The sequence below is a fragment of the Macrotis lagotis genome, chromosome 5 (assembly GCF_037893015.1).
Source record: "Macrotis lagotis isolate mMagLag1 chromosome 5, bilby.v1.9.chrom.fasta, whole genome shotgun sequence".
Lineage (NCBI taxonomy): Eukaryota > Metazoa > Chordata > Mammalia > Peramelemorphia > Peramelidae > Macrotis > Macrotis lagotis.
The window spans coordinates 180751947-180779508 of NC_133662.1; the positions used below are offsets into that span (position 1 = coordinate 180751947).

A 27562-nucleotide genomic window follows, 5' to 3' on the forward strand; every position below is an offset into this window, starting at 1 on the left:
CCCCTACCCCAAGTTCCTGCCTCCCTTTGTTCCAGATTCAGCTCAAGATGGTGCATAGCTATCTGCCGTCATTCAAAGGACCTAACTGCTGGGCCTTCCCATCTTGCATGTATCATCTCCATTAGAGAGTGAGCTCCTTGAGAGCAAAGATCATCTTACTTTTCTATTTGCATAGCAACAGGTTTATTTTGCACATAGCAAGAATCTAAAAAGAGCTTCTTCATTCATTAATTTAAAGTTGATTTCTGGAAGCATGTCCCCCTAATGGACTAATGCAATTGTGACATTTCTATTATAGTCATTCCATAGCTCTTCTCTGCCTTTCTCATATTCCCATTTAAATCTACAAGAAATATACCAATCTTTCATTATATGTGCATATGTATTTGTGTGGAAATTGTGTCATTTTTCTTTACTTCAGAATGAGGAAAGGAAACTTTTGTGGGACTTTAACTTTCATGTGTTTTTTAATGGTCCTCCAGTACTTTGGATACTTAATTAAAGTCATCTAGCTTTCCATAAATTAGTTGAAAGGTTTCCACACTAAAGCAGAAAAGTAAAACTTATCTGTTTAGAAAGGGAGAGTAGAGAGTCATTTAGACTGTTAAGTCAAATGAAGAACTCATATTAGTGTGACTTATAATTCACAACTACCATATGGAAATGAGTAATATTTCTCTTCCTCCTGTCCTTCCCACTCCTCCTCCCGACCCCAAACTCCACCAAAATAAATGTGGTGGCAACTGATTTTCTAAGTATTATGAAGAGTTGCCCTGATGAGCTTGTGGAAAAGTCTGGCAGCAGAATTTCGGCAACAGCATAAACCTTTCTTAAATGTTGCCTGGGATTGTAATTATTAGATCTGAAACTTGGGTCTGGGATTGTAGTTAAGCCTTTGTTAGGAAAAAATGAAATCAAAAACTCAAATGTTCCATTTTTCATCCCATTACTCAGACAAATGAGATCAATGCTTTTGTAGTATAAAAGAAACATGATTAAAACGAACATCTTCCTGTTTGTGTTTCAGTGTAGAACTATATGTACTAGGGCTTAAATGGCTGAAGGCCAGAGATTCTGGTGCTAATACTGATTCTACTCCAGATTTTCTGGGTTGGGTCAATTTAAGTTTTTGTACCCTACGTCTGTCATAGATAAAAGGAAATTATTCCTGTCTCCTCTACAGAAAGATAATCATGATTCCTCTGTGAAGAGAGCTATGAAGCTCCTGGAGGTCTATGAATGAAGAGCACCAGGCTAAAAGCCTAATTGATGCGTGTTATTAGTAATAATGTTTGGCAATTTGCGAGAGGTGTAGAATTTAAGGTGTGGATTCAAGCAAAGGGCTACTTTTTAGGACAAAATCCCACTCACCTGTGGAATTCCTCCTGTGAAAAGCGGGTATTGAATCATCTCACAGATTTGGGGAATTTCTATATCTGGGTACAAATAGACTTTCCCATATGTGAACAATCCCATATATGGGATTGAATCTGTCTTGTCTAACAAGATCTTTCAGGGATGGGAAGCACAGGGTCTTAAACTCTAATGCTCTAAAGCAAAATGCCTATAATCTATTGCTCCACGGGGAAGAGAGCCACCATAGACCCATTCCCCCCCCCCCATGTAAGGGCTCTGTCAGTGGGCAATTAAATAGCATAGTAGATAGAATACTGATCTTGGAATCAGGAAGACCCAAGTTGTAGTTCTACCTCAGAGTTGTATGGCCCTGGCGATGTCATTTATCTCTCTCATCCTCAGTTGCTTTACAAATCTTAGCATTATATTTGTGCCAGTTATTAATATATTTTTTATGTTCTTTATCTTCAATTCAATTTTTAAAAATCTGTTTGTTGTTTCATGTTTGCCTTTGGATTCCTGGCATCTAAGGGCATATATCCTAATTACAGAAAGTGTTTTAATGCATAGTGAATTGGGATGCATCCAAGGCTCCCCTTTGACTACTGCTAACAGACCCCTAGTGTGACTGGGATTATTTTCAAGGGCACAGGATTCAGCAGGCTCAGTGTCAGCAATGGGGATCCAGGGGCCACTCATGGCAATAGTGCCCTTATCTATAACCACAACTTGAATTTTCAATTTCCAGACAGAACACGCATGATTAGTATTATCTGAGTGATATTAGTCTCTCCCTACTCCCTACTCCCTTTTTTCTCACTAAAAATGTGGGCAAAATGAATATTTCCAGATAATTTAAAAAATTTGAATCTTGACTATTTCAATTAGAGATAATGAGTCAATAAGTCACAACCTATGTGTCATGCTCTACTCATCACTCGGAACCCTTACAGCCAATCCATTTCAAAGTCCTGATGATTCTACTTTCATAATATCTCTAGTCTATATCCCCCTTCTCTCCCAACACTGGCATTATCTTGGGGAAGGGTCTTCATCACTACACAGCTGAACTGGTACAATAGTCTTCACCCTGCCTCAAATCTCTTCCCTCCAATCTATTATTCATCCCCCTGCCTAAAAGCTCAGATCTGACCCTGTATGTGTGTGTCATTTATCTCTCTTCTCCCTGTCTTTCATACACACACACACACACACACACACACACACACACACACACACACACACACACTCTCTCCCCCATTCAATAAACTATAGTGGCTTCATATTTCCTCCAGGATCAAATAAAAAAATCCTCTCTTTGGCTCTTAAACCCTTTATAACCTGGCCCCGTTTTACTTTTCAGTCTTCACACTTCTTCCTCCCCTCCATGTAATGCAGTGACTCCACTCTTTTTACTGTTCCTTGCACAAGACTCCCAATACAACTTTTATTTTGACTGGCTCTCTCTCCTCATTCTCCTTAAAGCTCCTGTCTTCCCTCTATGATTATTCCTAGTTAATCCTTTCCACAGCTTGTTTGAAGAGAATAGTTTGCATGATGTCTTACCAACTAGACCGCACAAGTTCCTTGAGAGGCATCTCTCTTTGTGATATCTTCAACGTTTATGGGAGTGTCTGGTAATTAGTAGGAGCTTAATTAAATTTAGTTTGTCAACTAATGTGAGAAAAGACCAAAAAATTAGTAACATTAGGCCAGAGTGTGCCAGACTTAATCCAAACTTCAGTAATAAAATCATAGCTTTTCTCTAAATAAATGTGACAGGAAAAATTCATAATCACCAGAGACTGTTTTGAGACTTTTCTGCACTGATGAGGCCCCAAGAGGAGTATACTTTGCTTGCTACTGTGGACACAATTTGAACTATTTTCAATGTTTTTCCCCCCATTTTCATGTAATGATAATAATAACTGACAGATAACGCTTTAACATTTTCAAATTACTTTCCATTATTTTATGTGAATCCCACATCAAGAGTACAGGGTAGATCCTATTACATACTATACTATTATCCCCATTTTATATGCAAATAAATCCAAATTAAGAGGGCTTAATTCACCCATTTGTGGTTATACAGTGTCTGATGCCCTGGTCATATAACCTCTGTTTCCTCAGTTTACTTAGCTATAGAATGGGGATAATCATCATACCTACTTCCCAAAATTATGAGATATTTATTAAGGGCTTACTTAGCAAGTGTCTGGCACATTGTAGCTGCTGTCAAGTGTTTGCTATTATTATCATTCTTATTAGAATCGAGTTCTTCCAGACACTTAAGCCCAGCAATCTGCCTACTTCTTCTCCTATGCATGATTATCAGCAGAGTGATCAGAGAAAGCTGCATTTGAAGTGATAATTGCCCTCTTTTAATGGTGATAATTTAGTGATAGTGTTTCAAGTTTTTCCCCCTCAAGATTTACATGTTGTTGTTAAGCAGGTGGTCATTAGGTATCACAGATGCTTGTAAATCTGCAGACATACATGTACATAAACATACACATGCATGTAAATAATGAGACACTTGCCCTTTCTCTTATTTTTCCTCTACCTTTCTTCATTCCCTTCTTTTAATCTATTATTTATTCTTCTGTTTCACAGTGTAACACATTAAATGAAACTAAAAATTAAACACAATAACACATGACTCAAAACTATTTTCTATCCTTTAGCACCTTAATTCACTTTTAAGCTAGTTACCCTAATTTTGAAAGCCTTGCTTTTTGCCGTGTATGTGTGTGTGTGTGTGTGTGTGTGTGTGTGTGTGTGTGTGTGTCTTACAACTTGAGATTCCAGTGATGATTCGATATTTGTGCAGTTTTGATTTCACTGGGGTGGGTAATGCCTTTCCATTTTTTGTAGACTGTCATCTATCTCTCTTTCTGTATCCTCATCCTAAAATCATAGTCTTCAGTGCCTAGGGTTAATTTTTGTATGAATAGTGAGAATGACACAAACAAATCAATGAATTGTAATCTCCAGGCACCTTGTAAAATTAGCAGGACTGGGATCTGAACCCAGGTCTTCAGACCCCCAAGTCGGTGTTCTTTTCTCTACACCATGATTGTATAATTCTTATGTCTTTCTGCACATGCCTCATATATAACCAACCCAAAAAGCTGGAGAATCTATTTCTGGTTTATAAAAATATTTCCTGAATTGGACCAGTAAAGCTTTCAAGCTACCCATCCTTCACTTTCACTCCCAAAATGGTTCACTCATTTTGAAATCCTCTATGATTGTGCCTTTTGTCACTTTTACATGCATAAGTTATCATTAGCAATAAGTTCCAGGTCCCCTATATTCAATTATGCATCTTTTAATTGCCCTTTGGGTCATCTGACATTTTAAGTTTTTGTAGATTCCATAATTCACAGCCTCATAGCATAATGAGATAAATACTTTTTTAAAAAGTGAATTAGCAAGCAGCTTAGATTGAAAATGCTAAGTAATTTCCCAAATGTGCTCGATCCAATTTCATCCTCCTATTTAATTCTGGGACAACTCTTTGTCCATCTGTAGTCTTTTCCAAAATATAATAGATGGATCATTTCTTTTTTTTTTTAGGTTTTTGCAAGGCAAATGGGGTTAAGTGGCTTGCCCAAGGCCACACAGCTAGGTAATTATTAAGTGTCTGAGACCAGATTTGAACCCAGGTACTCCTGACTCCAAGGCCCGTGCTTTATCCACTTACGCCACCTAGCCGCCCCTAGATGGATCATTTCAATGGGTCATACATTCAATGGCATTTCATAACCTAATAAATAATAATTTTTCATTCACTTTGGTTTTCTAATTCAGATGGTTTTTTTTTGTTGTTCAATTGTTTTAATAGAACCTGACTCTTCATGACCCCATGTAGGGTTTTCTTGGCAAAAAACCTGAAAAGACATGAACTGATGCATAGTGAAGTAAACAGAACCAGGAAAGTATTGTGCACAGTAAAAGTAATATTGCTCAATGAAGAATTGTAAATAACTTAATTATTCTCAGTAATAAAATGATCCAAGACAACCCCAAAGGACAAATGATGAAACATTCTGCCTACAGAGAAAGAATCGATATTGATTGAAATTTACTTTCTTTCATTTTTTCTTTTATTCAAATCTTCTTGTACAAAATGTCTAATATGGTAATATTTTTGTTAATTGCACATCTATAACATATCCGATTGCTTACTATCTCAGAGAAGGGAAGGAAGAGAGGAACAGAATTTGGAACTCAAATTTTTAAATAAAAATGTAAAAAAAATTTCTTAATTAAAGTACACTACCAAACTCATCTCTGTGGGAAATCTAGATATTTGACAGTTTTGGCCAAGCTCTTGCTCCTGGGAGGGAGTTTGACCATATTCATAGCCATGGGGATTTATTTATTCACAGGCTGGCTTCACTCTGGGACATGTCCCTTCCTTTTCACCGGACTGAGTTTCTATTGAATCAATTTTATGTCCTTATAATGGGAAGTGACTCTTAAGGTGGTATACCCAATTGCAAATGCTTTAAGTATTTATGGAATTAGTGTTATGTCCTTAATCTTTTTTAATTTCTTCAAGATATTTGAACAACTAATACTCCTGTCAAATAGGTTAATATTCTTCTGACCAAGAGGTCACACTTCCAGTAACCTCAACCTTTAAGGCATAGCCACAAATGTGGAATTAAAGGGAAAAGATTTCTAAGTGTCCCAAATTCATCACAAACATTGTAAACACTTTGGGGTATGGACTGTGTCTTATCTTTTTATCTTTCTCAGTAAGAAGTGCAGTTGCTTTGTTGGAAGACTTTTTAAAATTGAGTGAAACCTGTTTAGATAATTCTTATAATTCCTGAAACATGTTAAATTAGCCATAAGAAATAAAAGGTACCTGAGGAAAGATGAATGATAGTAGATATTGATAATTCCTGGCAAAACATATGTGTGTGTGTGTGTGTGTTTCAGAAAACTGCAGAAAAATAATTCTTTGTGCTTTTGTTTTATTAACAGTTAACTCTGGAGATGGCATTGACTACAGCCAGCAAAAGAGAGTAAACATTGGAGACTTGATCCAAGAGACACTGGAAGCATTTGAGCGCTTTGGAGGAGAAGATGCTTTTATAAACATTAAATATATGGTCCCCACCTATGAATCATGCTTGTTAAACTAACAGAACAGCTGCGTTAATAGGGAAGATTCCATTTGTGTTCTAATCATCTATCTCTGACATTGTTCAACATCTTGTTATTTATGACTCCTTTTTCTACAGCTGCTAAAATAGTGGTTTCTGGGCTATTAGACTGTTATCACTGTTGTGAACAAGGCTTTCCAATACATAAATAGTGCCTGTTTCTTAGATTACAATGGTGTACTGTGCTTATTTGTTCCAGGGAAGAATCACTCCTTTATATGGAGCTGACTGAAGCAGGAGTCCAAGTTAGACCTTCAGTTGTATAGACAATAAAACGATAATTTTTATACTCAATTCAGCAATTGCTGTTCTGTGTCCGCTTGCCCTGAGGGTGATGTCAGGGGTTGTAATGAGAAGCGTTTATGCTGACTGCTTAATAGGTGTTTGTCATGGCAGAGAAATAGCAGTTCAACAGTGGCCTCCCTCTCCCCAGCAGCTGTGCAGAGGAATGTGCATTGACATATGATAAAACTGGGGAATATATATTCCAATTACAGTAGAATTTTTTTTTGCAACCCATTATAAACCTGAGCCATAAAATTAATTAATGTTTCTAGCCCTCTTGTGATCTAGGTTTCCAGGTGCTCTCTGGTTTATAGTTTGAGGGAAAGAAGGGGAGAGAGAGAGAGAGAGACTTAGTTAGTATATGCAACCATGCCAAATTATAGCAAATATTATATAGGCAACCATGGCCAAAATGTTGACTTCATATTTATCCCTTCACATTGTGAACCATGATATCTTGTGATCTGGCTGAAGCACCATAAGCAAGACATCACATGGCAGTTTATTTGCCACTTTTAAGAATCTCACAAATGATTTGCACTTCTTTTCATGACTACCCCTGGAAACAAATTGAAATCTCTTTTCTTGGCAAAAAAAATTCTCCTCCTCTGTTTCCTACTCACAGTGGTTATTGTGGGATTTCACAGGAAGACTATTGGCATTCATTTGGGGTCTTGTAGAGGGGATAAAAGAAAAAAATTTACCCAATCTTAAACAGAAGTGCATTGAGTTGAGGGGGAAAAAAAAGATAAGTCAGACTGCAAGTCTATCGACCTCAACAATGTCTCTTTAAGAATGCCAAGATTAATTTGGGGGCGTTGTATAGCTCATCTCCAAAAGCTTTAGGAAACACCACACTGAATGATAAATGGCTTGACCTACTTGAGAAAGACCATAGCTACCCCTAAACACCTAGTCTGGAGTATTATGTTTCTATAGTAAATTGGTTCTATAGGAACCAGACAGACTTCTCAATTGCTTCATTAGGATGCTCAGGGTCCTCTTTATTGACTCCTGGACACAGAGCTCTAAAGGCAAATAGCCATATTTGAAAGTTATTTAATATTATATGTTCCTCTATTATTGGTATAGTAATCTAATATGTAAAAATTAAAATGGCTACACTCTAAATGATCTATAAACATTAAATAAAATGACTTGTTTAGGATGTTTGGAAACTCTAAGAAATTGGGTTTAACTGTCAAATCTTTGGAAACTCACAGCACACAGCAGCAATTATCCAAACTTCTACCATGGTGATTAAGAATTCTAAAATTTTCAACCTTCCATCTTTTCTTTATTCTTTCTTCCTTCCTCTTCCTGTACATATTCTTGATTTTCTGTGAGAACTCCGGTGACTCCATAACTTTGCACTCATCAACCCTTTTACTAGTCTTAATTTATTCATTTCAAAGCCTTGCTTACAGTTAACTAGGTCAACTCTACACTGTGCTCTGACCTCAAATCTGTTCTTATGTCTGATCACTGCTCATGCTTTGCCAAATCCCAGTCTTGAGTTATATCCATCATCTTCCTTCACTCTTACTCTTATTCTGCTGAATACTTCCAGAGGAAGTCACGCAACCCTGTCCCCTGGGTTCACTGCACATATTATATCTATCTAATCTAACTATACTATCTTTGCTGGGTAACAACCCTCTTATTCTTCCATGATTGGCTTTTTATCTCAACTGCCATGGCTACTCCAAACTTACTCTTCTCTTCTCAAGTTTGCTGTACATAACTTCTCTCACCTATCTCATTCTATTCTGCTGAATTTTTTTTTTCAAATCAGTACAGGCTCTTCCCCTTCTAAAAATAAAAACTGTTTAGGGTCATCCCCTCTTCTCCCCTCCTTTTGCTTGAATCTTTAACAAAAATATAACAACATAGCCCCTTCATGACATAACCCTTCTACTTAATTTTCTTAAACCAATCAATCCCCTTTCTCTCTGGGAGATTCCCTCTACAGTTGTTACCACCCTAATCTACTACTATCTATCTCCCTGCTATCTATACAAATACCTAGCTCACCCCTAACCATAGAAAATATTCATTTCTCAATTGGTCTAGTTTTGGAGCCCAGTTCTGAGACTTTTTAACCATGTAACCACAGATCACTTTGTGAGTCTCTCCTTCCCCATTTATTAAATGGTGACAGTAATACCAATCCTATCTATTTTGAGGGTGGTTGTAAGGATCAAATAAGGTATTAAATATATTTGTCAAATGGCTCCAGAGAATGGCATAAAAGACATAATGATAACAACACCTGACATATAACATTGTAAAGGCAGTTCAAAAATTTAAAGAAGATGACAACATACAAATGAGTCTACAAAGATTTTTTTTTTAAAAAACCAAGTGAAAATAGCACTGAAGAGAACAAATTAGAACAAGCAGTGGAACATGGTGTTGAGGAGGTTAAAACACATTATAATCAGTAAACATGAAAGGTCTGCATTAGAGGTGAAACAACTTTGAGAAGATTTAAAGATCAATTCTCAAGGAATTCACTTTCATGTCCACCTCTTTAAAAAGGATAGGAAGATAATAAAGCTATGGAAAAATAAAGGACTTTATTAGATAATCAAGAAATTACCAGGAACTACAAATCCATACACTTAGCTATATAAAATTATTATGGAAACAATTTATACAAGTATCAAGAGTATCTTTGATGAGAATATTAGAAAGGAATAAGTGGATAAGTGATTTTCCAAAATAGATCACATCTTTACCAGCATGTAATTTGCTAAAACTAAAAGAATGCAACATCCTATTATGCTTGTTTGCTGAATATCCTTTAAAGCTTTTGATTTAACTAAATCAAAACGTCACCTCAAAGACTTTAATCCAACAAGCTCTCTCCCATTCCTATATTAGAATATACAAGATTCTTTGAAAGATAAAACAATAGAAACAACTTTATTCATCAATTCACTGATCAATACCAGGAGAGGTACAAAACAGACATAAGCTCCTCCAGATGTTCACCAGCTAAATGAAGGAGTCTAGCACAGAGTCCAAATTGAAGAGTGATTGCAGAGAGAAGGTGAAATGCTCCTATTTACAGATAATGTGCTGATTGCAACAACTCCCTCAACCTACAGAGGCTGTGAATGATATCCCAGTATTAATGAAAAGAGATGAAAAATGCCCATTGTCCAGATTATAGTTGCTCATCAGAATGTGTGAGCAGACATATATATATATATATATATATATATTATATATATATATATAATATATATATATATGTATCTGTGCATAGAAATATGTGTATATATGACAAACACAAAAGATGAACAAGGAGTTGGAGCCAAAATTGAAGAAAACAACGAATTGCCTTTAGAAATTTGCTGTTTGGACACCAAGCTTTTCCCTGAAATAAATACCCATTTTAAAAAATACTAATATTGTTCTACTGCTGTTATATGACTAAAAGTCATGGGATATAACAGCATCTGAAGAAATTAAATTGAAAATCACCTTGGAGACAAATGTGAGAAGGCTACAACACATTATAATCAATATTTTGTCAAGGAGAAATTGATGTAAAAGATGACATACAATAAATGCCTTTAAAAGATGAGGTTTGGGGGCACCTAAGTGGTGCAGTGGATAAAGCACCAGCCCTGGAGTTAGGAGTACCTGAGTTCAAATCCAGTCTTAGACACTTAATAATTACCTAACTGTGTGGCCTTGGGCAAGCCACTTAACCCCATTGCCTTGCAAAACCAAAAAAAAAAAAAAAAAAAGAGGAAAATAAGGAATAACCATAGTTAGTGTTCTACACTAACAAGGAAGGTCTCCAGTATGTTGTTTGGGCCTCATCTGTCAAAAATTGTAATTGTCACCAAAGTGACAAAGGAATGGAAGGAATATCCACACTGATGGGATTATAGGTATATTTTAAAATTTACAAAATTAATATATATCTAAAATATGGGAAAGGAGATGGATTAGTCATGCAGTAAGAATAATAAAAAGTCCTCTAGGACTTAGTCTGAGAAGAGAAATTAAATAATCTATTATAAGTAATTGAGACCATACAATTAGATGAAATCACTGAGAAAAGAAGAGGACCTAGAATAGAACCTTAAGGTATATTCACAGTTAAGAGAGCTTATGTGGTTCTAACAAAGGAATTGAGAAGGAGCAACTGGATTAAAAAAGGTAAGAAATGGATTTGACGATTCAAAGATAACTGTTAACTCTGTAGAGAGTAGTGATTTCATGGAGTAGAGAAGAGAGAAGAGAGGAAGGGGGAGGCAATAGTTGTAGACTGCTATTTCATAAAGTTTAGATGTGAAAGAGAGGAGATATAGAGGATGATACATTAAAGGGGTGATCTGGACAAGTAAAGGTTTTTTAATGATTTCCATATATTATTTTTCAGTCTTGTCTGATTCTTCATTACTACATTTGGGGTTTTCTTGGCAAAGATACTAGAATAGTTTGCCATTTCCTTCTTCAGTTTATTTTACAAAAGAGGAAATTTAGGCAAACAGGGTTAAGTGACTTGCCCAAAGTCATACACTCAGTGTCTGAGGTTAAATTTGAACTCAGGAAGATGTCTTCTTGACTTCCGGTCTGACAATCCATCTGGCCATTCAGTTGCCCCAAGAATATAGGAGACCTATGCATAGTTGTAGCTATCTGAGAAAAAGCAAGTATATCATCCTCCATATTCCAAATCACACTGAGGCTTCAAGAGATTAGATGACTTGCCCTAAGGCCACATAAAAGCCAAATCTTCTGACTCCCAGCCCAGCACCCCATGCTACACCTCTTAATTAATATTTATTGAGTAGAATGGAAGGGAAGGGAAGGAAACTGAAAACAAAAAGATTGACCAAATGTAAATGAATTAAAGGAGTTATTTTTTCAAATAGAGTGAATCTGTAAAAAGTATGATGTTTTCTGGCACTGCAAAAAAATACATTTTGTTTGCTCATGCTGTATTGAAATAAAGCTTGTGTTTCTCAACTATTAGCCAACCCCATTCTCTGTCTTCTGCTTCCCCTAAATAACTTCTGATATATTAAAAGGAGAAGGGAAAAAAGTGAACATGTTTCAGATCTCAAGAGGATATGAGCAAGTCTTTGTTCTGTTTGCTGTATTTTTACATCAAACCTTTCTTATAAAAATTGTCTAAATGATCTAAATGATTGGTGAGAACTACTGAGTACACATATTAGACAAACTTATGGAGGGAAATGGTTTTATTTGTATTCCCACACCCTCATTAGAGCATATTGCAAATCTAGTCAAGGTAATGAGTCTAATTACCACTTCGGGCAGTTTTCTTTGCTTTGTTCCATTCTTAACTCCAGCCAGTCATCTCAGAAATGTGGGCCATTGTCCCAAGGAGAGCTAGGCCAGGGAGTGAGGAGAGATTATTCTAAATCCATTCACATAAATGGACAAATATCTCCAAACCTGTGCCTTCCTGATGTTGGATCAGCAGCTTCAGCCTTGTGTTAGAAGAACAAGACATTATTACTATTATGGTTCTAAAAATGGAAAAAAATTACAAAGTTGAAAAATACTGTCAAATCATATATATATATATATTATATATTATATTACATATATGCATATACATACATATACGGACACGTTTATATGTATATAAATATGCACAAATGCTTTTAGGACTTTAAAAAAAGGTCATTGAAAGATTTCTCAAAATAATTTTACGTCTTCAAGATACTTTTTTAAAAAGGGAGATGGCCATTAAATTTTTTTTCTTTTAAATCTTTCTATTCCGTGTAGGTCATGAGCTACTTCTAAGCAAGCTGTCATTTAGAGAAGCTAAACAGAAGTAAATTTGAAGTCTTTTACAACATAAGATGAACAACAAACTTCCCCTGGGTTTTTGAGGTGCCTAGCTCACAGCCCAAGAGTTTTGGGGACTTTTCACATATTTACAAGCAGAGGTTGGCAGTTCAAACATTGATGGGGTGTCCAGTTTTGAAGGATGTAAATGAGCAAACAATATCCCCTTGAGCTTTTTTTTTTGAAGTAAACTAACTGCTTTGAGGATATAAAAATGTGGTCAGAGGATTCAACTTGCCTCTCTGTTAACCACCACCCCCCCAAGCTCGCTTCCCTTTTCAATAACTGAAGCATCTGACCAAAATCTGCCCCATAAATGAGCTTCTAATTTCTGTTTCTCCAAAAGTCAAAATAAAATTCACTTTGACCATGCCCCAGCAATTAATATCAGAACTCTCCCTTCATGCTAAATAACTAAAGAATGACATCATGCCCAGCAAAAATATCAAGTCTCTCCAGTCTAGGCAGAAGGTAGCCTGGAGAAAAGTTTTGAGGTCCATCCTTGGTACTACAATTCTCTGGAGGTTACCTGTTAGTGAGCATACACAGTTTACCAGATTTCAATTTGGAAATAAACTTCATAGAAGTCCAATGACCTTAGTTTTTAAATAATGAATTTAAAACCAGTTAAATCCGCTGGGCTCAATTTACCCACCAGACTTGACCCTTAATTTTCCTGCTAATGCCTCTTTGTAAAATGATTCAGTCCAGAGAAGAACTCTTTGAAATGCTAACTACTCTTTTTTTTTAAGCAATAGCAATATTCTTAATAATGATGGTATAATAATGGTGTGTTTTTTTTTCCTCAAAGGAAATAACAAATGTTTTCTTTTTCCTGTGGGAAAGACATGTAAGTTCATATGGTTTGGACTTGGGAGGTGACTGAACAAGACAACTTTCAAAACAGGAAAATACATGTTAGCTTTGAGCCTGTTTCTAAAAATATCTCATATCATCTGTGCCTCCCTTGTCATTCTATTGGTCTGATTTTATACAAGAAGAATGGAACCCCAACATTAGAGCTAGGCTGTTTCACTGAGAAAACTCTAACAAATTTGGTTCTCAAGATCAGACACTGCCTGTGAAATACTAGAGGGGAAAAAAAGACTAATGACAACAAAGCCATTGATAAAAAGTTAGAAGAGGTCTAGCAAATCATTTAGCCCATCCTAGCCAATATAGGATTGATCCTATTATAATGTTCTTAAATAGTGTTACCATCAAGTTTTAGCCCTCAATGTTATTGAATTGTGGTTATATATTTTTTGCTCTAACCTTTATTGAACAGTTAGCCAAATCTACCATCATTGGTTGAGGTGACTGATAGAGATGTGATGAATGGCTCATCTTTATTTCTCTATGTTCAGGAGGTCTGTTTCTTCCAATGGAAATATAATTGCTGCTGTTTGGTTACTTCAGTCATGTCTGATTCTTCATGACCCCTTGGCAAAGAAACTGTAGTGTGTTGCCATTTCCTTTGCCGCTCATTTTACAGATGAGGAAGCTGAGACAAACAAGGTTAAGTGACTTTGCCAGGGTCACACAGCTAGTGTCTGAGACCTCCTGATTCCAGGTCCAGAGTACTATGCCACATAGTTTCCCAGGGAATATAGTTAAGATAACAATATTCACTAACTTCATTTTTATTTAATCCTGTATTTGTAATTTTAAATCTTTTTTTCAGGTTTTTAAAATTTTATTTATTTTCATCCATTTGTAAATACATATTTTCAAGTTACAAAATTTCCCTCCACCCTCCCTTCTCACCCCTCCTCCCCTCTGTAGGGAATAGTCAGGTTAGCATTCTACATACATATTTTGTTAAACATAGTTACAAAATTAGTAATTTTTGGCATGAGGAATTAGGATTAAGGGAAAGATGCATAAAAGATACTTTTTTATTAAATGTTCTTCAGATTTGGTAGGAGTGGTTTTTTTCCCCTATGTGTTTAATTGTTTTGTTCTTCCTCTGCTTGGGAATAATATAGTCCATTACCAGTCTAATACAGTTGTCTTAGCTCTCTGAACTGTCAAGAGGAGGTGCTTCCATCAAGGTTGTGATTTAAAATCTTAATGAAAGGCTTTTCTCTCTCCACTCCTATTTTTTATATGTCTGATGATTCTAACATTCTAGTACTTAGGATATTTTTTTCCTTTTTTTCCCTTAAAAAAGTACTGAGATCCATTCTGTAACTAGCAAATCCTCATTCATCTTCCTTTTCAATTGGAGAAGAGGGAGAAAATCATGGGGCCTTCAGATATTTACTTCCAAAGCAGAATGACACCATGGTAGGGAACACAGAGGGCTCAAACTGTATTTACTGAGACAGAGACTGGATCTGGGCATAAGCCAGGGGAGTTCATTGGTGTTCATCATATTCCCCATTTTGATACTTTCCTATATGATTTTTAAATTTCCATTGCTACAAAATATTCAAGACCCTGGCTCCAAGACAAAAGGAGGAGAGACCAAGATACTGCTGAATTTTTCAGAGCTAAAATGAGACATTGGGTAGAATATTCATGTCCATGATGATATTCTTCCAAACGTGTATGGAGCTCTTCCCAAGGCCTCTGTGAAGTTATCTCTGACTCAAGAAAGGTAGAACAAACAACACAGTTAACCCATAAGCTCTTTTTTGTTGTTGTTGTTTTTGCAAGGCAATGGGGTTGAGTGACTTGCCCAAGGCCACACAGCTAGGTAATGATTAAACGTCTGAGGTCGGAGTTGAACTCAGGTACTCCTGACTCGAAGGCCAGTGCTCTATCCACTGCGCCACCTAGCCGCCCCCATAAGCTCTTAAATTGAATTAGTACAGCAATTATGGATTTCAGTTATGAAATGTCAGAACTGGAAGGCCTATTCTCCTCCCTTCTTCATACAGATGAGCAAAGTCAAGTTGGGTGGCCAAGAGAATTTCCAAAGTTCCCAAAGTACTCGGGGTTAGTGCTAAGACTTAAACCTAAATCTCTTTACTCCAAGCCTTGTTTCTTTGTACTATAACCATATTGCAAACTCAAAGAGCTGAGAAAGACAGTGAGGCAGGATTCCAACTCAGGTCTCCCTGAATTCAAGTCTTGTAAGTCCTGAATGGCAATTGTAACCACTTGATTTGAGAATTATTCTATAATAAGGCAGATATAATAATTTTTCATAGCCCTAAATTATTCTTAGAACTTGGGCAAGATCATTCAACCATTTATTTGCCAGGCACACCTAACCGCAATGAGCCAGCTTCTGCCATAGACACAACCATAATACCCACACTTCAGTGACTTGGATGCTATTATGCATCATTTTCTCCAAATATACCAGAGTCCTTTGTTTCAGTGAAACCAAAAAGGGAATTATTCCAGCTAGGTGAGTTTAACAGACATTTTTTTCTGTGAGCAGAGCAGTATGATAGGGGTGAGTTACAAGTTTATTTGACTCTGGTCATTGTCCTTATGGAATTTACAAAAGAATAGATGTCAGAAAGTAAGGGGATTGAATGAAATGACTGCCAGGGGTCCCTTTTAGATCTAAGTCCATGATTCTTTATTTCTTTATCATACCTGGAATTTAAACCAACAATATTCCCCACTGTATCAGATACCAGCATCTTTGCTACTATCATCAAGCTGATTCCAATACTTTTAAATGCCACTGCTAAGACAAAAGTACACACACTCCAAGGTGGGTTCAAGGAAGATCCAAGGAACCAAAGTCTCAGCAGCCTCTGGTTTAAAAACTCATTTCAGTGGTCTTTTTGGCTATTTTCCATTTTGTCATAGAACACTTCAGGGAAATCAACTAAATGCTGCTTTGAAGAATAATAAGAAAGGTTTCAACATCCCCCTATCAGGATAAATTGTTCTGAGTCTAAAAAATGAATAAGGCCCAAATCAACTGGTGCAAAACCAAAGATAAAACCTATTTTTTTTTTACCAAGTGTTATCAGGTTTTAAAAAAAAAAAAAGCTTGGAAGACCTTTTGTTTGATAACAGCATTTTCCAGTATTCCTTATAGTTGTCAGATCTATACTCAGAATTTTTTTAATAGCACAGTATCATTCATACCAATTACAAAATGCTCCTGAACTGCCTCAAGATTCAAAGAAACAGGAGCAGCTGCTTCCAACTTCTCACATCCAACTATTGCTTGATCGGCTCTCTGACTTACCCAAGTAGGATGGCTAAAAGAATGTTTTCTCCATGGCCGTGGTCAAAAAAATCTGCGTGGGTTAGCTAAAGCCAACCTACAAATGAAACTATGTCCACACACAGCACAGCCCATGTATCATTGGCTTCAATTAAAGAAATAAAGGGGGCATTCTGGAACGCAGACTTTTAAATGGCCTTTTTGTCTCCTCCCCCATACATCTGGGGCTGGGAACATCACATTAAAATGCAAAGAGAAAAATGCCCCATAAAGAACCTTATTGACAAAAAGGTAAATTTTTAATAACCCTTCAGTAGACTCTATTCAGGAGGGGGTAATATGTCATGTGAGTAGGACTTTTACAGTTCTCCTAGGAATTCTCCACATTAAAAGAATGTTTTCAGTTCAGAAAGAGACCGCAATGCAAAACATTCTTAAACTGTGACAATCTTCATCCCAAATCTAATATTATGTGGTAGATCTTTGTTTGCAGAGAGGGAGTAGACTGAGGTTTGCAGGGGTGGTTTTCCCTTCATTTTATAACTCATCAAATATGGCCAAGTAGCAAAACTGATAAAACGTCTTGGGGGGGGGGGAATGTACAGGGGTGGGGTGGGGGAGAGAGAAGTCTCTTGAACTTGCTTAGATTTCTGATAGCGTCACTCAGATAGCAAAGGCCACATATCTTATTAAATACCACACCATTTCACAAAGGAGGTTTAAGAGTCCAGACTGAATAAAGCTTTTCTTTGGAAAATATCTGTAAGAATCTGCAAAGCAGTTAAGCCCTAGGGGGAGGGGGCAGAGTGTGTAAAGAGTTTCTATTTCTCTAGAAATAAAGGGTGGCTATCACAGAGGCTCACGAATAAGGCTTCTCTCTTCCTATTGTATCCCACCACTATGTTATGAGAATAAATAAGACAACATTATATGGACATCCTTTGTGACACTAAATAAATGAGAGAGATGCTTGTTTATCACCTTCATTTACCTAAATAAAGTTCACTAATAGAGCTTAAAAGAGGTAGACAGCTTCTCAAAAGACCCTCGGTTTGATACTTCAGTTGATAAATACAAGAAAAAGGATTGCCACGTGCATCTGTCTAGGACTGATTCTCAGAGATGGATATCTGAAATAATTTTAAAAACCATAGGATCACAGGCTTAGAGTTGAAGGGGGCCACCTTATCATCTTTTAGAGGAGGAAACTGAGGACCAGCAATAGATAAGGCTCATGGGCAACTGGGTGGAGAAGTGGACAAAGTGCCAGGCCTGGAGTTCTGAGTTCAAACTTGACATCAGACACTTGCTGTATGACTATGGGCAAGTCAATTAACACTATTTCCCTTGGTTTACTCATCTGTAAAATGATCTAGAGAAGGAAACGACAAACCACTTCAGTATCTACCAAGAAAAACCCAAATTGGGTAACAAAGAATCAGACACAACTGAAATGACCAAACAATAATAGGATCATAAGATCATAAATCTAGAGATGGAAAGGACCTCAGAGACCAGTTAATCTAACCCCCTCATTTTACAGATGGGGAAACTGAGGCCCAGGAAGGTTAAGTGATTTACCCAAAGACACACAGAAGCAGAATTTGAAACCCAGTCCTCTAACACCAGAGCCAATGTGTTGGTATAAAAAAAAGACTAAAAAGGATCCAGGCCCTATTCAAAAGAAACTTGTATTCTACTAAGATTCCTATATAAAGGCTCACTACCCGCCCCCCTTACCTAGACAAAAACTCTGTGATATAAACCCAGCAAGTGTTCAATTAATGCTTAGTGCATTGTGTTATTTTATTACATCATTAACCAAGGAGAGGAATTCAGATCCTGAACCTCATCTATGTATGACCAAGAACCCTTTTCCCATGAGCTAGATAAAATTATCTGCAATATTCCCCCAGGACACCAAGAGTCTGGGGTGTGTGTGTGTGTGTGTGTGTGTGTGTGTGTGTGTGTGTGTGTGTGTGTGTGTGTTTTATTCTTAGGGCCCTAAAACATCCAATCCATTACTTTAAACTTTTTTGGTTACTCTTTTATTAGTGAAAATGTCAGCTCAACTCAGCCTGCTAAGATTCAGTTCAATGTCCTTTGTTCACTGGTTTCCCTTCCTAGTCACAAATATTTCCCAATTCTTTATTACCAGCATGTAGTGTCTAGCTGTCTTTTATATCTCTCCCATCCTTATACCACAATCTTCTCTCAGAGAGCCTTCTGTCACTCCTAGTTTTTATGAACTTATCTGTAGAGGGTCCACGTAGAATTTTTTAATTTCACATGCATAAACTGCTTGGGTGACAGCACTCAAACTGTATTTTATTTTCAATTTTTCATGAAAGTTACAATATTTTTCTTGAAATTTTCACAGTTAATTTTACTCATGTTTTACAAATTTGCTCACCATTCAACTTGACCTTGGTTTCCCCAGGCATATGAAAAGAGATCTGTGCTTATTTCCTCTGAGGGACACAGGATAAGATGAAAACTATAGCTAGATAAGGCCATTTCCTTCCCCTTCTCCAGAAATGTGTAGTTGTATCAGCATCAGTGTCATGACTTTAGAAATGGAAGGGACACCAGAAGTCATTCACCCTAATTTGCTTATTTTAGAGAGGAGGAAATGACAAATATAGAGGAGAGATGACAAATGACTCAACAAAGGTCATGCAGATGGCTAGCAACAGCCAGTATTAAAATGCAGACCTCCTTTCCAGTCCTGTCCTCATTCCTAGCTTTTCCCACTAAAAAATACTACACTTTTCCCCATTAAGATAAATTTTGACCCATTATAAAGATTTGTAAGAATTTTTGTAAGATAAGGAATTCTTTATTACTAAAGTTCAAAGATAGGCTATCTCAAAATATGAGAGGGGGGATTCTAAGTTAGGTCCTCCCCAATCCCTAAAAAGTCTGTCTGCCTCATATAAACTTATATCAATTTATATCAACTATATCACATAATATCTTCTTTATATCAAATGACACCCACCTGTAATCACACCAGAAACTCTATTCCCAAAAATCTTATCCTAGGAATCTGCTTCTGAGATGCTCAGCTCATTGATAGAGAATTGTGAGAATGTGCTTGGCTTATAACAAGCAACTCTCCAAAAAAAAATGCACAACAGAACATATTTTTACAATAAATCTGCATTGCCAGCATTTCTCCTATCACTTTCTGAGAGCCTAGACAATCCACAAATCAATAAATCAAGTCCTGATTGGTAGAGTTTATCAATTTCCAAAGCATAAATGCTCACACTGAGCATACAAGTTGGTTCTAGCACACCTGTGTCTATCACTTTTCACTGATGGATCCTAGAGAGTTCTACAGATAAATAACCTGCAAAGTTGTTCAGTCAGGGATGAGACCACATCTCCTCTTTATCCTTGTTACAGAATCTCTGGGAGATTCATCCTCTCCTCCCAGGTAGATTCAAGAGAAGTCTTTTTTCCCTCTTAGTCCCAGTCACACACTCCCAGGCTGGAGGGTCAAGGCTGAGAGTGACCAAGACACACAAGGCTATTGCTGCTTACACTGTGACTGTCAGTACCAGGATGATCCTTCTGAAAGGACACTGTCTGGGCAGGAGATGAGGGAGTGACATCTCTTCTCTTCCATCCCTCCCCCCCTCCTCCTAATGTCTCTCATTTTAATTTCACAACAGCCAGATTTAGATTTGAAAGGAGAAAGGGGGAACTAACTAGAGGGTCAGCCTTGGAGTTCTTCCAACAGGCAGTTGAGAGACAAGGATAACCTGTCCTTCTCGGATAGGTCATTGCATTATTGGGGACCCATCCAAAAAGCTTTTTGCAAATTCCAGATAGAGAGAAATGAATTCCCAAGATGCCAATGGAAAAGAATGTCACATTTCTATAGCACTTATTTACAAAGCACTTTACTCCATAATTAGGGCAAAGCGTTGTCCCAAGTCTCTGAAATATAGAAGTTACTATATAGTAAGACAGTAGCTCGTTCCCACCTCTGCCCCCACCTGAAATTTATTATTTCACATCACAATTATGTAAGTTGATTTTCTGATCCTTGCCCCATGGCTGCTGTTGACCTGGACCACCAAAACTGCTAGTTTATCTATCCTTCCACAAACCCTGATTTTTTTTCCTCTTTAGGAAACTCTCCATTAAGCAGATGGGAATGTATGTCACAATGTTCTCTTCCTAGCAGTAGAATAGACTGATCTTAAACAATTCATGTCTTTAGACTGGATAAGAGAGAAGTGTAAGGAGACTTTATTCCACCCCTTCCTCTGCCCTTTATTCTCTCCTACCTTCTATGGAGAGGTAGAGGACTATTATAGCAGAAAACCATGGCCAACATCAGATTTTCAATGAGTTTTTAGTTAACGCTGTGTGGGGTTTTTTCCTTAGTCTTCATGACAGAAGAACAGCCGGGTATATTTGAGTCCTGTCTCTGACATATTGGCTATGGCACCATCTTTCAGGACTCTAGGAAACTTTGCAAGACGACAAATTGCAGAGAAGGTGTTAACTTTCATGAATAAAGAATTTCCTCACTTTCAGAGTTCCTTATAACACTGAAACCAAAGGTTTAATTCCTGTCACTGCACCCACTTTTTAGAAAGGATTACATTGTGGGAATGGGACCGAGAAAAACAAATTGGAAAATATAAGTAATGTAAAAACAAAAGCTATCCATAAAATATATTTAAAGAAAAAACTTGACCTTGGACCTTCTAAACAGACTTAGCAAGGATGATACTTACTCCAGGTAGAATAGGGTAGAACTATTCTAGTTTAGGACTGTTCCTTGAATTAGAGGAGTCTGAGGTCTCTTCCAAAAAGATTATATGGAGCTACTGAGGGGGCAAGAAATCCTCCCACTTCAAACTTTGGGGTAGCAAACCAAGATTATGGTCCCCTCAATCAAAGGACTCATCATGATGGCTAACCTGTGCTTCTACTATGGAGCCTCTTGACCGTCTAACATGGTGATGCTAGTGGATCCAGTCTACAGAAACTATAAAAGGAAAAAAGTGGAGCCTTGAAACTAAACAAGAAAAAACTAAGTGGAGTATTCTATCTCTCCTCATATAATCATATCAAAGCTAATCCCTCTGGCAGGGAGGAATTAGAGTTCTTGGATCCAAAGTACAGGTAGTTATAATTTAAAGCAAGAGCAGAGAGCCTCCAGCCCATGGACCATATGGTTCTGCCAAAGCAACCACAGACAGGACTAGAAATTCAATATATCTGGCATCTTTTAAGGGGTTAATTAATTAAATGTTTGACCAGATATAGCCTGAGAATGATGCTATAAATATTCAAATAGCCCTTGGCAGAAAAAAAGGTTCCCCACCCCTGATTTAGGAAAAGGAGATCCATGCATTCTAAGGAAACCCTAATGGTCAAAAAGCATTTATTAAATATTTAATGTGAGCCAGGCACCATGCTGAAGACTGGGGATAAAAACAAGCAAATTAAGACATATCCTGACCCCTAAAGGACTTCTCTTCAGCCACAACTCACATAGGAGAACCAAAGGAACCAAGAACTTGGACCCAAGTTGGGTGATGGGGAAGAGGCAGGAGGGAAGGTAAAAGAAGTATGGTGAAAAGATGACTGGAAATTGTCCTAATCCATGACAAGAGAAGAAGCTCTCAATTTTTCTTCTTTTTGAGTTGAAAGGGATATTAAGAGATCACGTAGACCAATTTGGAGCAAGTCCTCATCAGAGAACACAACCCTTGTGTTAGTTAGAGCTCAGATTTATGATTTTTCAGATTTATAAACCCGATGGAGCAAGATTTCAAATCCTCCCAAGACTCCAATGGAGCAACCAGAACCTTGAGACAGGTAGAGGAGTTTACCAATAGCCTTCTTATCAAGAGAAGGCTATTCTGGGGCCCTTGTTAAATAGGGAGAGAGGGAAGACTTCAGGAGATGGCACAGCGGATAGGGTGCTGGACTTAGCGTAGGGAAGCTCTGGGTTTGAATCCTGCCTCACACACTAATGGTATGTCTCTGGGTTACCTAATCTCCCTTAAATCTCTGTTTTCTCACTTGTAATATGGATATAATAAGAGTCCCTCCCTCCTTACAGGGTTGCTGTAAGACTCAAATGAGATACCTGCAACTAATTTTGCAAATCTTCAAGAATTATATAAATATTATTTATTGTTAAATGGAAAATTCTGTCTCAAGTTAGGAAGGAGAAAAAGAAAAGAGAGTGCAGAGGCCAGCATTTGACCCCGCTCGATTAAATCCCAGAAGAGCAGAGTGAATAAATGAAATGACTATCAGCACAAATGAGCCCTTTGGGAGAAAGGCAGGAAGGGAGAGCAAATGGATGAAAGGGCAGAATGCTGGATAGCCCATTGAGGAAAACCATTACAAGGAGAAGCTACCGGTTCAAGAGAAGGCAATGGACCGGCAGACCTGGCCGATCCCCATCGGTGAACATTGTGAAGCACAGTTATATCTCCCCACATCCTCTGGGAAGAGAAGGCAGGAGGATGGGACTTAAAGGGGGCAGGGGCAAGGGAGGGGGTGATGGGGGGATACTCTTTACTGCAATCAGGAAAGGAGGAAAAATTGCCTGTGAAGCCCAATGAGGGCTTCAGTTCCCCTCCTTCTCCAAGTCTGTCTGGAGGCACACAATACGGACAGGCCTCTGAACCGGTGTCTTCTAAACTGGTCCTTATACCAAGGGCTGGCTATGATCATAGGAGCAAGACAGAAAGAGCCAGGTGAGATCTCTGAGGAGCAGAACAATATGGCTCTGGGGAGGCTGCTTACGTGGGGGGACCTCGTGTTCCTCTGAGCTACGTGTGTCTCTGGGCAAACTATTGCGTGTCGGCTTGTATGGTAAACTGTTTGAGAATCTGGCCACAACCTAAAGCAAAGGACAGTGGCAACACTGGGTCACAAAGTCGGCAACAGCTCGGTCAGTGCCTACATTTCATGAATCCTTCCCTAATCTCTGAGGCATGCTTATGACAAAAATAGTGAGAGCCAGGCTGCTGAAAATCACAGTGCCCTGACAGACAGGACATTCTTGTAACCCTTTCAGATCATAGCCTAGACTAGAGATTCCCAACCAGGGGTTCTTAAGACAGATTTGGGGGCTGGAGGGGGAAGGGAGGGTCTCTCAACTGGGAGAAAAAGAGAAACAGAATATAGATGGATATCCATATCCATATATAGTCCACACACACACACACACACACACACACACACACGCACACGCACACGGATTCCCTCCTCCATTAACCTCTAACTGAAATTTAGTATTTCCTCCAATTAAGAATGAAGTCAATATATAGAGGAGCCTAAGCGTCACTAGGATGCCCAAGGGGTTCTCATTATAAACGAAGGTTAAGAACCCTTAGCATGTTCTCTTCCTCCCTTCCTGTTAATTGTCCTGAATCCCTTGCTCAAGGTCACATTCCCTAACAGTTTCCAAACACCCCAGCTCTTCACTAAGCCTCCTTCAAGAGTTTTGGAGGTCAGGGCCGATGAAAGCTGAAAAAGGCAAGATTGGTGTGGGGTGACCTCCTCCCTCCCCTTGTCCCTAGAGAGTTTACATTTTTTCCATATGAATTTTATTTATGAAAATAGAAAGCTACAATCTAGAGATGCCAAATTCTCTCCTACGGAAAAGAATCAACTGCTTTTAGGTTCCCTGTTTATCAAGGCTTTATCCAAGGTGGCAGAAAGTTCATTTTTAAAAGGAACTCTTTTTCCCTGAAGTCTGACCATAGACATTCTTTTCTGTTAACAACCATTTGTTACTATTCCTAATTCCTCTGGTCAACTCCCACAAAATTCAAACCCATTTTTAAGAATAAAGCAACAGATTTAAAAAAAAAAATCCGCCTGCCCTAATTAGAAACTCATTTAAAAAGCAGCCACTTCCCTTTTTTTTTTTTTGAGGTTGGTCAAAGAAAATCATTTTAAGTTAGAAAGGTATCCAAGTGAAAAGACAGGAAAAGGAAATGGTGAGTTCAGAACCAGCTAATTCTGACAGCATCCACCCAGTGCTGGCCAGAGAGGCTTCCCTCACACTGCAGGAAGTCTCCTGACCATGTGTAGTATTTAGAGGGGAAAAAAATAAAAATAAAAAGAATCAGAAGGGAGGTGGAACTAAAAAAAGGTTAGTGCATAAGAAATTACAGCTCGCGCAAAGACAAAAACTTCCCTGTGTGTGATTGCCATGGCAAGGTCTCTCCCCAGCCCAGACAAACTGTGAGAAAGTGTCTGAATCCTGTCCTCCTTTATTCTTAGTGAAAGCAATAACTGGCAATGAAGCCAAACAGTAGCAGTGAGTAGGTTACACTCAGCACATAATGTCCTGTGCTTTTGCCACACTCTGGGATAACTCATTCCCTGGCGCCCAACAGACAGGCCTAGTCAGATTTCCATTTCCTCCCTGAAGAAATCGTTCACCCAAGGCCAGCCCTCTATAGAGGAGGGGGAATTGTTGCTGTTACTTAGTTGTGTCCTATTCTTTGAGACCCCATTGGGGGGTTTTCTTGGCAGAGATACTGTAGAGATTTGCCACTTCCTTATCCAATTCATTTTACAGATCAGGAAACTGAGGCAAACAGGATTAAGTGACTTGCCCAGAGTCACACAGCTAGTAAGTATCAGAGGCTGAATTTGAACTCAGGTCTTCCTGACTCCAGAACTGTGCCACTAAGCTGCTCCCCACCCCCCAGAAGAGGAAGAACCCCTTTTAATTTGAGAAACAAGATAACTGGAAGCCTACCCTCTGTCCCAAAAATCTTCCCCTGCAATGTGTCATCACACTTCAAATTCCTCTTATTTAAGTCATTCCTTTGGATATTGTTTCCGAATGCTCCCTATGTCATTTTAAACAATTAACCAGGGAGAGAACAAAACATTATCTCTCTGACCTCAAATCAGTCAACTAGTTAGCATTTATTAAGTGCCCACTCCTAGCCAGGAACTAGACTACAAAGACACAACAGAAACAGTCCCTGCCTTTAGGAAGCTTACCTTTCATTCAATATCATAGGGAGGAATAATGGAATTCAAAGTCCAAAAAAAAAAAAGTTATGCATTTCTGTAAGTCAACACTTCTCCATACTCATGGGCTAATCTGCTGATGAAATATTCTTTGAAATAAATTATGGCACTATTCTACAAGAGTTAACACTTTAATGCTACAAATAAAGATTATAACTGTTTGGGGAGAGGGTGCTTAATTAAATATTTTCTTGGTGTCCTAATAGAGCCGTTCCTGTCCGAAAGTGAACCCTTACTCTATTATTATAATTTAGAGCATCATCCTCTTGTTATTTGGTCTCGGGTGCTAGGCACACGAGCTTGTCTTGGCCCAGCCAGGGAAAAATAACTTACGAGAATAGCCACCAGTCTTTGCCGTTGCTTCTCCCCGGCCTCCTGGTCTAATCCCAGGCTGGGTCCCATTACTTCCTTTTTGAACTCCCCAGGAATGAGGTTTCAGTGTCTCACATGTTGAAATTCAATGAAGTGAAACAATCAGAGGAAGTGTGGAACTTTCTCCACATGGGGAGCAACACAGAGACCCCTTGCTTATCAAAGAGACAGATTTATTCAGTCATTGCAAACCCCCCAAAGATTTCCTGTCCTAGAATAAAAGCTGGGGGGTGGTTGGGGCGGGGGAACAAATTCACATCCTTTGGAGACACCATTGGTCTAAACTCCTCATCTGCTTCACTTCCCCTTAAACCCCAACCCCACCCAGCCTCACTCAGAAAAATCATTGCTCTGCCCTGACCTCCATGAAAGGGTCTTCTTTCCCTTCTCTTGTGGAAACAGGTGAGCCAGAAAAAAAGGAAAAAACAACCAATGGTCAAACAATGCAGATCAGGAATGAGGACATGAGGAAATCAATGGAAAACACAACTCTGCACACGTTTCATGGTGCTTTTTCTTTGTATTCCCAGTATTTGTTGAGCACAGATAGGAAGCATTTAAATAAATGTTCATTGATTGATTGGGGAGTAAGAGTGTTGCAGCCCTCTTACCTTTAAAGAGCTTACAATTGAAGACAAGCTCTGATGGACCTCACCGGGTGAACTCCCCACATAAAGGAAGGATGTTTTTATTCACTATGCCACTACTCTGCTCCAGAATATTGCAACAACCTTTCTGACCTTTCTGTCTCTGGGTTTCCTCCATCTTCTATCTTATATTGCCAAATATCTTTTCCTAAAACATTTGTTTCATCCTGTCGCACAAGGTCTAACCTACCTCAAATTAAAAATTTCTTGTGGGCTAATGTGTAACTGGAGAATAAAAAGTCAAATTATTTGTTCTGGCCTTGAGGGCTTTCCAATGTCTGCCCCTCCTTGGCTCACTTTCTCCCCCTCCCCTATAAGCATAAACCCCTTTACAGCAACTTCTTTAATTGGACCTTCCAATCCAAGCCACATGACATATTAGACAGAACTGGAGTCTATCTGTGAGACCTTAAACAGTCCACTTTACTTCTTTGAGACTCAGTTCCCTCATGGCTCAAAAAGGAGGAAAGATTAGATGATTTTTCCAAGATCCTTCTAGCTCTACATGCTAGGACTTTTGGGTGCTCCCTACTCTTTCCTTGTCTTGATTCAGTCTGATTTCCCTGATTCTCCATCTCCTTGGCTTTTCTTCCCCTCCTCTTTTAAAGTCTAAGTCAAGTTCTACCACCTCCACAAAGCCTTGTGTTGGCTGCCTTACATTGTTAGTTTTCTTTGTATTTATATGCTTTATC

General features: G+C 38.2%; 1 protein-coding gene and 1 long non-coding RNA gene across 2 annotated transcripts in view; one reads left to right on the plus strand and one right to left on the minus strand.

Annotated features, from left to right (window-relative positions):
- The window catches only part of PACRG (parkin coregulated), a 569883-nt gene extending 563171 nt beyond the window's left edge, over positions 1-6712 (plus strand). Inside the window, exon 5 of the mRNA XM_074187998.1 lies at positions 6358-6712. Within this exon, the coding sequence (XP_074044099.1) occupies positions 6358-6518 (161 nt within the window). The 3' untranslated portion in view covers positions 6519-6712. The remainder of the gene's footprint in view (positions 1-6357) is intronic.
- Positions 1-26316, minus strand: part of LOC141488167 (uncharacterized) — a 65598-nt gene extending 39282 nt beyond the window's left edge. The window contains exon 1 of the long non-coding RNA XR_012468597.1: positions 26185-26316. This is a non-coding gene — a long non-coding RNA (uncharacterized LOC141488167). The remainder of the gene's footprint in view (positions 1-26184) is intronic.
- Between the last annotated feature and the right edge of the window lie 1246 nt (positions 26317-27562).